The following is a 14,552-nucleotide window of genomic DNA, read 5'->3' as shown; positions in this document are numbered from 1 at the left end:
TCACAAACATCAGAATCACTTTTCCTCTTGAAAATGCTCAAACAGTACAAAAAAAAAAAATCAGTTACACAGAAGTCTTTCCTCACATATCAGTAGCTTTATTTATATCCACTTCAGAATTATACTTCATCTTACGAGGTAATCCATATCATCGCCCAGTACATTCAACCCAAGACTGCCCACTGAATGTTGCCTTATGGTGAAAGAAAGAGGGAGCTATCAAAGATCCTCTGAAATGCTGTAGTGGTGATGTGACTTAGTCTGTTTGCAATGATTTGGGTTATGGTCTTTTTCTTTCTACCTGTGCTTTTCTATGTCATTTTGGAAAGCTTAGGACCATTACATTAGAGCATAAGAATCAACAATGTTTGCTACTACTTACATTCTCTAGATTTGTTTCTGCATATGCAGAGCCAATAAAAAATAACTATTTTACCTACCTAAACTGATTTGATGTTCTGAATAACCAAACTTTTATTTTTATCTGGGTGGTCTCAGGATTTCTTTGTGTATGATACTTCTGCCACTTTATAGACTGTTTGGCCCAGTTGTAAGCTGGAAAGTTGGAGATTCAGTAACATAGCCTGAATTTGGATATTATAGGACCACCACTGCGTAACTGCATCATTGTTGCTATGGGGGATGCTGCCTCAACACACCCATTTCCCTCCTCTCTCCTGTGATGAAGAACCAATGAAGGTGACCTCTGTCCACTTATCGTCTGATCTTGTTATACTTAGAAAAACCCATTAAATTATATTTAGAGATCTTGTTATATTTTAGCAAAACAGAATCAGGGCTACAACTGCCTGTTATTGACCTTCTGAAGATAACTACCTACTTTGCCCACACCTTAGGTCAGCCCTATCAAATAAGCAAACGCAATCAGAATTTACAGTCATAGGAAACAGTTAAAACGAATAATGTATTTTACAGTGGGTGTTTGGAAAAACTTTCAAGAATGCAAGTGGTGACAAAACACCTATGGCATGCCAGCAGGCACTCCGTGTGACTCTGGGAAGGCTAGCAGATTGCAAACAAAGGCATCAAGGGACTAGCATTTTATAAAACAAAGTCAAGTTGACATATCTGAAATATAAAATGTGCACTGGTCCTGATAAGACGGCAAAAAGCCAAAGCATATAATATCACTGCTAGTATCTGATTTTTTTTTTCCAGAATGCAAGGGAAAACAGAAACAAAAGAAAATAAAACCAGTAAAAGATAAACTCCACACATTTTCCCAGATTCTGTAAGGAACCTTCTTTTCACTTTATCTGATTACACAGAAATGGAGGTTAGGACAGGCTAAAATTAAAATGAATAAATGAATAAATAAATAAATAACTGATGCTCTAGATTGGTGTTGCAATATGGAAAATGGAATACCTGAAATGTGTTCTTTATATAATTAATTGTGTTGTTAACACAATATTTGAATATTTTATTTTTATTTATTTTTTTAAATTTATTTTTTATGCAAGAAGAACATTGGAATCAAGATGTATGTCTAGATCCTTTTTTTAATCTTTTGTCAGAGTGGTGAGGCACAAAATAGCAAAAAATAAAGGGAATAAAAAATAGAAGCAACTATGAAATATAGATAGCTAGGTGTACAGTATAAAGTATCTGTAGAGCAATGCAGGGGGAACAAAATACATGACAACTTAGGAGATAAGTCTTGAATAATTGTGAGTAAATATTAAAATTCAGTAGTGGAGATCAGAGTCTAAGTTTATGGGGAATAAGATTCTTGACTTCTCATGTGTTGGGTTGCTCAGTTATATACTTTCTTTTGTTGTAAGCAATCACTTTCATTCATTCTGTTCAGCTAACATGATCACAGCCATGAGGAAGTCTAGTCTAGAAAACGGCCCTATATATTTTGAACAGATTTTTGGCCCAAATAATTTTAGAACCTTTATTCAGGCTACACCTAAGTGTCTCAGTGGGAGATATATTAAAGTCATGCTTCATCTCGGAAATAGACAAATAGTTGTAACAAAGTACTCGACTTTTATGTCATAATAAAATTATCAAGCTCCATTTCAGGCCATATTTCATGCTACTACCAAACTGTTACAGAAAGCCACTCTACCAATGCTAGAAATAGTCTCATAATTTCTCGCCTATATTTATTCATGGTCCATTTTTATCCATTTGTTGTTATTGTTAAACTGCCATTGAGTTCTTTTCCCTCTTGGGCACTCACTTTGGAGTGTTGGCAAAGCACAATAGTATCTCGGAGGTGGTTTTGATCAGTTAAATGAGCCAAGTTTTCTTAATCTGGTTCTGTAAGACATATTTTGCATTTCTGCAACCATCGTATCACCCACTGCAAGTATTTACCTGTCTTTCTTGTCACAGCAGCTGTGGTACTGAAACATACTGCTAGGAGACTTCACATTAGATTATGTCAGCAGTTAATAAGTAAGGAAGGTGACATTTTTGTTCATAAATGTTTTTTCCCATTTCCTTGTGTCTCCTCTGTTCTATTTTTACCTGATTTATTTTTAAGGTCTTAACCACAGAGATCAGTCTGTATAGCCAGCTTACCACTTCTTTGTGGAAGAGCCTCTTGAATTTTGCTTGTTATACCATGAAATAAAACTCAGCATTCACTAATTACGATCTCTCTCATCTGAGGTCTTTGAATCAGGTTTACTGCCTATTTAAAACTAATTTATTTTGATGTAACTCAGGTTAGCCCTAGAATCACGAAGGCAGCAAAGAAGGTATAGAAATAATATGAAGTCATGCAGAACACTGAATGTGAGAAGAAGCAGGTCACCAACTCCATGAGGGACAGAAAACTATGAAGAGAATGTATTTGTTGCCTTACTAAAGTAAGAGAAAAATAAAATGCATTACGTATAAATACACATATATATATCTATCTATATATATACACATGGTCTTCAGTAACAATGCATCAAAAAAGCCAGATTTGTGTCCCTCATTAGTCTGATGGTGATATTTGGGAAACTAAACAAAATTTCCACATTTTGAAATCATACAATAATGTATCTCAATTTTCTCAAAAAACAAAATACACATAAAAAGAACAGAAGCTTTGAGCAAGAAATGACTTTTTTCAGTAAGGTCACCCTGTTGCAAATATAAATAACTGAAAATTAATTGTTTTCATAGATGATGGGAAGGAAAAACAAACATTTATAATAAATTAGCAATAATGATTATTTTTACAAATAGTTTTAAGCATTAGTGAAGTTCAGGAAGAACCACAGTGAAAAGAAGATATATGTACATGTATGTATGTATGTGTGTGTGTGTGTATGCATGTATGTGTATGTGTGTGTATACATATGTCTATATATAAAAAATATATAGATGCACATGGAGAGAGGTGCTTGTATATATATATCTGTATATATCAATGTATATAAATGCATATATATATATGCACACACATGCACACACATTTACAGGCCTCATTACAGTCAGGTACTTAAGTAACCTTAACTTGCACATAAAAATCTAATTATCAGATGATTTTCATTTACTATATAGCATAACAAAAGGGAAATATAGCTAAAAAGATTATTAAAACAGTCAGTTACAATTTCAATCTTATGCACTGTTTCACAGATTAAGAAATGTCAGCATCTTGCTTCCCTGCATACAGTAGATGCAATGTAACATAAAATGGGATGCAGACAAGAAGCACCAGGAAAATAACAATGCAGACATCAAGTGATTATAAGCAGCTTCCTGAAAGAAACTTGGATTTGAACTGTATAAAAAAGAGATTAGCCTAATAGAGAATAGTCCAGTCTAGACTATTAACCATAAAAACTCTTGTATTTTTTAATCTTCTTATTTAAATCTAAACCAGACCAAGACATGCTAACCATATCCAGTTCTGGCATCTACCACACTGAATATTTGCAGTGGGCTTTTTAACAGTAGCTTTTTAATAAAAATACTGCTTTTAGTTTAGAGATCTCTTAACAAAAATGATATAACACCACTGCCTGATTTCCTGGAAAGAGTTGCCTATGATACAGCAAAAAGTCATATTTGCTAATTAATTTGGACATCTAAGTGTTTTCAATATAAACATTAAATGACTTTCATCTTGCCTCAGCAACTTTCTTGCTAATGTTCTCTTATTTATTCATTTTCTTAAGTAAATGAAGATCAAGTGGAATGGCAATATTTATTCTTAATTCAAATACTGAATAAGAATTACTATGAATTAGCATTCATTTTCATGTTATGATGATAAAAAGAAAAAGAAAAAGAATTTTAAGATTGTCAACTCTTAATTAGGTATCTAAAATTTTACATTAATTTTCCTCTCATATTTAATTGGATTAATACAATACTTCATCTATTGGGTAGAAGAAGGTTTCTCACAAATATTCAAAGCTTAAAAGCCAAATTATATTAGAATATTCGTACCAAAAGTACGTGATAAGACAAAATTTAACAGTTAGACACTGGGAGGTGATTATGGTCAGGAAATTCAGGTAAATATAGAAAGATAGGTATCCACTGAATCATATGGAGATGTTAGATATGCCCAGAAGAATACAAGTAGTATTTTTTCTGAGCAAAGCTCAAAATAATATATTCTCTCACTTAAGTATGACTATTTTCTGAAAGCCTGTTCATATTCTCATTTGAAGAGAATGGTTGTTATTTATTTGGTTGGTTGTTTTCTTAGGTAATGTGCTTCATATTTATAGCATCTAGACCAAACTGCATCTTTAGATGATGCATTTAAAAATAAATAAATGTACACAGTAAAATAAACAAACAGACATCTTTTTCTGTCTGTGTGGATACAGAAGAGTTTTATCCATGAACTGAAGAGGAAAATTTGACCTGATAGAAGCAGAAGTCTAGGCATTAATCAGTGAAAAGAAATTTAAAAAGTTCACTTTGCAAAGAGAGCTATCCAGAAATTTGTCATACTTGCCAATGAAGTATTGTTAACAGTATCTTCCCAACGGTCCACAAATTAATTTGTGTTTTGAAAAAAAAAAAACAATGGCTTTTAGGTTAATGTTATGGTTGTGTAACATATTTTAACTCAGTAGAGTTACTATCTCAAAAACTATAAAGCAATTTAAGTACCCTCTATGCCACAGTGAAAGGATGAGAGGCAAGAGGCAATGGATATAACTGGAACGTGGGCACTTCTCAGCAGATATAAGGAATGTGGGTTGTGTGGGCAGGCAATGGAAGAGGTGGCCCAGAGAAGTAGTGGAATTTCCCCTCTTGGAGATAAAACTCTGGTGACCCTGAGCAACCTAATCTAATTTCAAAATTGGCTTTGCTGCTTAGCGTGAGGGTTTGGACTAGATGACATCCTGAGGTCCCTTGCAGGCTAACTTGTTCTATGGTTCTACATGAAGAAATCTGAAAATATTTTCCTTAAACACCCATCCTAAAAGAACATGAGCAGAAAGAGATTCTACTGTCCTCAAGGTTTTATTTTCAGAGAGCCCTAAAATGAGTTTTTCAGAAGTGCTTTGTTGTTTTTTTGTAAATATGTGTGTTTGCATGTGTACGTACACACACAGAGTGTACGCAGGCACAATGCTACATTGAGGAATACTGTGCACCCATTATCAGTATAGATATACACCAAAATCAAAAGTAAGGAAATGACGAATCTAAGTTTGCCTATGAAACCCTTCATGTGTTTGAATTATTCATATATGAATGAATTACACAGCCTGTCATAATCACACATTTACCCCCTCAGGTAAATTTTAGGGAAGGAGATATCTGATTTGTTTGTTAATTTTTAAACCATCATTTTCAGTATCTTCTAAATGTTGCTTTAAATAAGAAAGTGTGTCTTTCCTGATAAGCTTTTCTGTGACGCTTATCCGCATAATATCTGAACACCTCATGAAAAACTTAATTGATACTTCTTCAAAGAACAGAATTCCAATCAATGCAATCTTCTACTTTGAGGAAAAACTAGTGCTAAGAAATCTAAAAATTTTCCTTTTCTAATATTTCTTCTCCTCCAAAACACTTACAGTCATGAGTTGTCATAGGCTGTCTATGTAATTGTTGCTACATGATGTAATTATCAAGAAGAGATGCAATTATTAAAAAGACCTACCAGGAAGTATTTAACTCTGTTCCTCAGAAACTGTCAGAGTAATATATTGAATGAGCAGGAACAGTGACCAATGTGTTTCTTAGTGGCATGATTAATACAAACCCATCCACACAGCTTATGCAACCTGTTGAGCAAATGCCCTTTATTCCCTGGGGATGCAAGGACTCTGGATCCTATTTAAAAATATTCCACCAGAGAAGAAATTCAGCAATGAAATTAAAATGAGTTCAACCATGAATTGATTAAATTTACTAGAATAAATGTACTCAGTCCTGCCTTTGGAGCATATTTATTCAATGGACAATTGCCATTTAGCAATGTGCTCTAGAGAAAAAAGAAGCCCATTTAGTTAATGAATTGCATGTGAGTTCAGCATCTTGAGGAAGAAATTTATCACAATGCGTAAGATTACTGCACAGCAGAGCACAGTATTCATAGGGAGTGTGTTAATACTGTTTATTTTAGATGATTAGCATCTAGTGCCTATCACCATAAGAAAACATATCTTCTTTTTATGGCCTGTTCAGCAAACTATAGCCTCCTTGACGGTGAGCTACAGGAGTCCTGCAATTCCTCATTCCAAAAATCTGACTGAGAAGCCAAACTCCTTTAGGACCTGGGCGTGCTGAACTAGAGAATGCCATCTTCAGGGAAGGGATTAATCACCCTCCTCTCTACCACCACAAATTCCTACTATCATCACACCCTTACATGTTCAGCTCAATCAAGTACAAAAACATAAAGCATTTGATAATTAAATAATAAATAAAACCCCTGCCATTTTTTTAAAGAAAGAAATAGAATGAAAATGAACACATTTCCACATGGAAAATCACATGCCCCTGGTTCAATGAGCTTATTCATCAGTTTTCTCGCACATTCAGCTTTCTTCTTTCTAACCAAGTATCACTAGAAACTAAGTCTAAGGACTTTTTTTTCTTTTTTTATATATACACTACCACCTGCATTATTTATCTCATAAAACTTAGGTAGGAAATTTTTGTTAAATACTACCCTAGAATTAAGCAGGTACATTATTCCTGATAGCATTTTTGTTATCAGAAAAGGGTGTTCCATACTTAAATACTATATTTATTTAGAGAGGAAAACATATCAAATATAGAACCTAATAAACAACTTTACAATATCCTTTCTTAATATAAATATAATGGATATCAGTTTAAGTGTGAAAATGGCTTAAAATGACCAACTCAGGTAACAAGAGGTCACAGAAACTATTAGATAATTTTTCAAGCACACTTTTTTTGTATGTTGGACACTCTGAAATGTACCACACTGGTACTCAATACCATTTTTGTCTGGTTTAACAGCCATCTACATAACCATCAAGTATAATGTGGCACTGATCAACGCGTACAGTGATTGATGGGTGGTAAGTTGTAATGGCAAGCTGGGAACATAGAAATCAAGAGGAAACTGGAGAACATGCAGCCTTTGAGTGAGATCCAGCTAAACCACATCTCATGTTTTATACATCAACAGGTCAGTATCCTTAGATGGATACTCAATCACAAACATTTGTAGATCATAACAAATGTTTTGCAAGCAAATGTACAGATTATCCATGCATGCCTTGAGCTAATTGGCTATCAGCTCACAGTAACATATATTCAGATAGACATCTGGAATTATATACTCTTTTTCTACTTTTATTACTAAACAGCTCCTCACACAGAGGAGGATATGATATTAATTCCCCCAACCATTATTTGTTCTTAAAATTAGAGGATTTATAGCCTCTAACATTTAACTGAAGTTAGTAACAGTTTGTCAGAATATGTATGTTTTTAAGGTACTCAAATTTTAGGTAAGCAGGATGTAAAAGGTAAAAGTACATTTAGAGTACTCAGTATTTTAACCATTCATCCTTACCATCACAAGTTGGGAGAGGGTGACTCCACCAGTGATTTTTTTCACATAGCAAAGGCTCTTCATGACTCAGCCTATAACCTGGATCACAACTAAATGAGACAGTGGAACCTATAGAGAAGTCATGTCCATAACGACGTCCATGCACTGGTATGCCAGGATCCAAGCAAGAGTAAGTATTAACAGTCACACCTGGATGAAAAGAAAAGAAAAGAAAAGAAAAGAAAAGAAAAGAAAAGAAAAGAAAAGAAAAGAAAAGAAAAGAAAAGAAAAGAAAAGAAAAGAAAAGAAAAGAAAGAAAAGAGAAAAGAAAAGAGAAAAGAGAGAGAAAAATAAACAAACAAACTCTAGATATTTCTAATTTAAGCAACTTCTCTGTGCTGAAAGAAGAAAAAAAAAGGTTCAATATTGGATCCTTTCAGTAAGTTATATTATGCTTCTCTGTGTTACTGTATATACAGAAAAATTGGAAAGGACCTTATAGATAATGAATTGCATCCTGCTGCTATTGCAGCCAAAAACATCACATTGTTTACCATGGCCATGATGATAGCCATCTCTCATACTTCAAAATGGATGAGAACTTAACTAAACCATCAGTTCTCCAAAACGTACAAGACGATATCAATGGAAGTATATAGGTGAGGGCTAGGACAGTAAAGAATTTAGAACTAATTTTCTGAGATAAACTGCCAGCACTTTGAAATACTGCTTCACATGACATTTACTGGAGTTTCCAGTAACTCTAACAGCCCAAATATTATGTGACTAAAGTAATCTCCACATATACTGCATTTATTATCCTTATCATTAGTGGTCAGGAATAGTGTAAAATGGTCATAAATGACGCAAAAATTAAGAAGATATGAGAATTCCCTGGTGGTAGTCCCAACAGGCATGAGAATCAAACAAAAAATAGATAGAAAACAATGTGGTCACGACCTTTACTAACAGATTAGACAGTGATTTCAAAACTGTTATTTCACATGAAAATGTGACCCATTAAAACAAAAGATATATTTAGAAACACAAAAAGTAAAGGGTCTGATCATATATCAACATATATGATTTTAATAAAATTCAAAAAGATATGATATTTTATGTATACTTTCTACAGTATGCTACATATTACTGCAATAATTTTTATATATCAGAATTATAACAAATAAATCATACATGCAGCTTTTTAGATACCAAAAAATCCATAATCAAGCAATTCAGTAGTTTGATTTTCAGCTGATTAGTGTAAATTGCATTTCTTATTAACTTAAGTGAGAGCTGTAGGAACATCAATCAGGCCAGTAATTCAGGTGTTTGCCATAGATTTTCATAATCTTACTGATTTTATGCAGTTTTACACATACAAGAATGCATTGTGCCAACTGCATAAAAGATAAGAATAATGAGGCAACATAGGAGCAACATCCAGAAGAGCTGCATTTGTTACCAATTGCCATCTTTTGATTCTTAAAGCATGGAGCACAAAAGCAATGACATTAGACTATAAGAGAAATTTCTGATCATTGTTTTGCAGTTTAACATCACCAAATCTTTTTCAGCCGGAGAAATGGAAGGTCTGATTCAGGAATTTACTGTAGAAGAGACCTGTACATCTTTATATATATATTTATGACTATAGCAAGCAGAGATGGGGAAATCAAATCATACAGTTCAGAATGACTTACTTTCATAGTGAATCTTGAATCCATTGTTGGAACGACTGTTGTCAGTTGTAAAGAGAAGATAAATGAAATTGCTACTACTAAAGAGGAACTGTGGGACCTGTGTACCATTGTAAGATCCCAGAAGTGGCGATAATAGATTTGGTCCATCGTGAACTTCCAAAACATCATAATTGAGTTCTGTCTGAAATCTAGAATTGAGGAAATACACACACACACAAATATAAGAAACAGTTAAAACAAACTCAGCAAACATAAAAACTATGCCATATATTTAAAACCATGCTCATTTTCTGATCAGGTTCTTTGAACTATTTCTCTACATAATACCCACAACACTAATATAATATATTATATAATGTAATTAATATAATAATAGAATTTTAATTAAGTGCTCTAGTAAGATGATGAATAAGTTTCAGCTTCCTGGGATGTTTTGTATTACAGGAAAGAAAAGCAAGAAAACCATGGCTTGCTAGCATAGATTAATACTACCTTTATTTATTATTTTATAGCACAATATAATTTACCAGTGTCTTTTTGGAAAAATTAAGTAAAAGATAAAAGGGACATGTTGATATGTTGCTTCATTACATCAATTCTATTTGGCACAAATATCATGAAAGTACTTTATATTATCAAAGAATCCTACTCTGAATGTTTACCCTCAAAATCTATAAGCAGGTGTGTAATTACTTAACTCCTCTCTGAGACTCCAAAAACTTGTTCCAGTTGAGGAACTTGTTTGGTCTAAAGTAGTGGTAGAAGTAATAGCAAAACAAACAAACAAACAAACAAACAAAACAACAAAAAAAAAAGGAGAAAAAATAATGTCTTTAGAAAACTCTGCAAAGGGAAATGTCCCTTTACAGAAAGCATCTGTGTTGTCTTTATCAGGGAAAAGCAGTGTGTGACAGCACTACTAGATACCTCCTTGCTCTTCTTGTTTTACATGGTATCAGTAAGCCCAAACTGTTTGGCATCTGCTTTTGTCTGAGTGTTTTCTCTCTCTCTTGCTATGACAGATCTTGCATCAATCACACTGCTTTAATGGACTCTCAGATGGATTATTGAAAAACACTTCCAGCATTAAAAGGAAATAATTAACAGCAGGACACTATAAATACCCTTCAGATGTTCCTAACTCTCTCTCCAATTCAGTTAGATGGCTAATTCAGTTTTGTGAAATCCATTCAAGGAAGTATATGACTAATGCCAAGGTACGGAAGAATTCAATATTCCAGCATTTATGTCCCACAAGTCTGAGCCTAAAGATCTAAAGGAATTGGGCAAAGAAGAGAAGCCCCATTAAAACTCCAAAACGTGTTTTCTTTTATCCCTGTCCTGTTTATATAAAATAATATAGAAAAAGACCACAGAAACAAAATAATAGGGAGTTACAGAGAGAAAGCATCATGAGCCCAGAAGCAGGAGAGCTGAAAGTTTCTTTTTTTGCTTTTTTTCTTCTTTTGCATCAAGGTCACAATGATATATGTGTTGCTGAAATGTTGAAGAACTAGGCAGCAACTTGTTTCTTCCAGTAATTTTTGTTTTTCTCACTAATCCATACAAAGCAGAAGTAATCTTAGAAACACCTCAATTTGTCTTTCTTTGCTTTCTTAGTTCCCTTATCAAAAGCATACTTAAGACAGAAAGTGTCTAAAAATGCATCTGCCTGGGCATCTCCTCATAAATGAAAAGGTAACTATCAGGTCAGGGAAGACATAATGAAATTAAGCAGAGTCTCCAAAGACAAGAATGATAACATAAATTCCCTCATGAGTAAATGTTGCTTAAAGAATACATACAACAAACAACACAAACAGCAGAAAAATAAGGTGATGAGAAAGAATAAGCAAGCAATCAAAAAAAGAGGGGATAGTTTTTAATGAGAGGGGCTGAAAGAGCTGTGAAGAAGGGATTAAGTACTATGCCTTTGTTTGGTTATTTGTCTCAGAAAAGTGATCAATTTAAATTTAGTTTGTATAGTCATGCTCATATCATTTTCTCATTGAACATCTTTCCACTTGATGATCGGCCTGGCTATCTGATAATTTCCATATTACCTGGCTAGTCTCTGGTGCATTGCGGATTGATGACGAAATTGAATAAGAAATCGTTTGGGCTCCTGACAGAGCAATGTTCTTCCCTACTGAATTAGCCACTATTCTTAAATTAACCTGGATGGCGTCATTACTATGTGTGGTCCATTCTCACAGAGGACGCACAAGCATTCAGTCAACCAGACAGGAGTGAAACAAACTTCACCACAGGAGGAGACAGTATTTTTTTTTAATCTTATTTGTACAGATGTAGTAATTTTAATATTTAGAACATGCATCTTTGCTTCTAAGAGACAGCCTATCAGCTTGGCGCAGTGTCGGGATTTGAGCAGAACACCCCACCTCACAGCGTGTTCTCATTAGTCAAATGTGACTAGTACTCCAATCAGCAGTTTGATGATTAACATTCCTAGCATTTAAATACTCATAATTAGGCTTCACGATAAACAATCCATTACAATGAAGAATGGCACTCACATTTCTCCCTTCTACCATTTCATCTCAGCCTGTGCAGATAGTGACTTAAAAACAAAAATAAATCCAACAGAAAGTCATAACTGTATAACAGGACTAAACTTCAGACTACTCATTCACAGTCACAAAACAAAATCTGAGCAGATCCACAGGGAAAACCTGAAAGTACCCAAAAGAAAAATTAATACCTTTAGCTCTGTCTGCAGATCTGTTTTTTCTTTTTTTACTAAGTCACTGGTTCCATGGCACAGAAACACCTCAGCATATAGACATCAAATGCAATAGTTTGCCCATATGCAATGTCACAAAGGAGAAGGTGCAGGAAGATGGGAGATATGAAGCGAACGGAAATTACTGTGCAAGTGATAAACTGAAAAGTAAGACTAAGATAGCATTCTGCAGGAAACCTGTACTCACTGTTCCAAAAAATCAAAAAAGAAAGAATTTAAAGGTTCCAGACATGTATGAAAAAAGTTTTTCCCTGACAGAGACAGAAAAATTTATTTCAAAAAACTACATATATCAATTGGAATTCTTAGTATTTGCACAAAGAAAGGCTGGAAATAGTGTTTCTCATTGTTTCTTTTTGAGGACAAAGGTGAAATGGACTCAGAAAAGGCTGAGGTACTCAAGGCCTTCTTTGCCTCAGTCTTTATTGCTATGACCAGCCCTCAGGAATCCCAGACCCTGGAGACCAGGGAGAAAGGAAGACTTTCCCTTGGTCAAGGAGGATGAGGTTAGGGATCACTGGACATACACAAGCCTCGACAGGCTGGAGAGATGGGCAGAGGGGAACCTCACAAAATTCAACAAAAGGAAGTGCAGGGTCATGCATGCAGGGTGGAATAATCCCCTCCGTGTACCAGTACAGTCTGGAGGCTGACCTAATGGAAAGCAGCTCTGCAGAGATGGACCTGGGGGTTCTAGTGAACTGCAGGTTGAACACGAGCCAGCAACATGCCCTTGCAGCAAAAAAGGCCAAGGGTATCCTGGGGTGCATCAGGAAGAGTGTTGCCAGCAGGTCAAGGGGAATGATCCTTCCCCTCTACTCAGCCCTGATGAGGCCACATCTGGAGTACTGCGTCCAGTTCTGGGCTCCCCAGTACAAGACAGACATCAACATACTGCAGCGAGTCCAGCACAGGGCCACTAAGATGATTAAAGGATTGAAGCATCTCTCATATGAGGAGAGGCTGAAAGAGCTGGGCCTGTTTAGCCTGGAGAAGAGAAAGCTCAGGGGGGATCTTACCAATGTGTACAGGGGAGGGTGTAAAGAAGACAGAGCCAGACACTTCTCAGTGGCACCCAGGGACAGGATGAGAGGCAAAAAGCACAAACTGAAATACAGGAAGTTCCACCTGATTCTAAGGAATTTTTTTTTTTTTTTTTTACTGTGAGGGTGGTGAGACACTGAAACAGGTTGCCCAGAGAGGTTGTGGAGTCTCCATCCTTGCAGATATTCAAAAACTGTCTGGACAGGGTCCTGGGCAACCTGCTTTAGGTGACCCTGCTTGAGCAGGGGGATTGGACTAGATGACCTCCTGAGGTCCCTTCCAACCTCAACCATTCTGCGATTCTATGAAATGTAAAAAGCTGGATCAAATATGAGTTTAAATTTTTTTAATCAAAAGAGAAAGCAATTTGGCTGTAATTTTAAAGGTGTATATTTTAACAAAATTTACTTTCTATCCTGAGAAAAGCCAGCTGAAGTTTCACAAGCAGAGAGAGTGGAACAGTCAGACTACAAGTCTTTAAAGAGAAGCTATTACATCCATTTTTCAGACTGTGAATTTAAGTTTTGTAAAAAAAAAAAAAAAACAAACAAAAAAAACCCTCACCAACCTCTAAGTAAAAACATTACATTAATATTTTACAGAATGTTTTTGTTTTACTGCACTATGAATATTTATTTCACTATTAAGCTTATGTAGTAACTTTTTTTACATCCAAACAGATAACTGTATATCTAAGTGTATGTGTAAGAATGTATATAGAAATATTTTTATACATATTCATGTATAGAAATACATAAACACATCTATATGTAAATAGAGCCCCTCTGTATTCACCTTGCTGCATCTCACCAATAGGCATATCAGTCCGACTTATGGCAAGTGACAAGAGTGTCAAGAATGAGCAGTGATGGAAAAAGATGGAAAGAAAAAGCGTGATAATGAGATTAGGTTATAAAGAGAACAAGAGTTCTTTCCATCAGCTGAAGAGAGCACATCTTGTTCTTACTTCTTTTCCTTACAGGAATAATAAAAATTGTGCAATTTTAGGAAAAGATGTTAATACACGACAAATAAAATGCATATGCAGGAGAGGGTCAGATTT

At 34.9% G+C, this 14,552-nt stretch overlaps 1 protein-coding gene across 1 annotated transcript in view; it reads right to left on the bottom strand.

Annotated features, from left to right (window-relative positions):
• CSMD3 (CUB and Sushi multiple domains 3) overlaps positions 1-14,552 on the bottom strand; it is a 734,654-nt gene that overhangs the window by 287,197 nt on the left and 432,905 nt on the right. Inside the window, 2 exon segments of the mRNA XM_067292283.1 lie at positions 8,000-8,188; positions 9,682-9,869. Coding sequence (XP_067148384.1) covers positions 8,000-8,188; positions 9,682-9,869 — 377 coding nt within the window.

Source organism: Apteryx mantelli, chromosome 2 (genome assembly GCF_036417845.1).
Source record: "Apteryx mantelli isolate bAptMan1 chromosome 2, bAptMan1.hap1, whole genome shotgun sequence".
NCBI classification, from domain to species: Eukaryota; Metazoa; Chordata; class Aves; order Apterygiformes; family Apterygidae; genus Apteryx; species Apteryx mantelli.
Note: the sequence above shows the minus strand (reverse complement) of the source record. Positions and strands in the feature narration are given on the sequence as shown.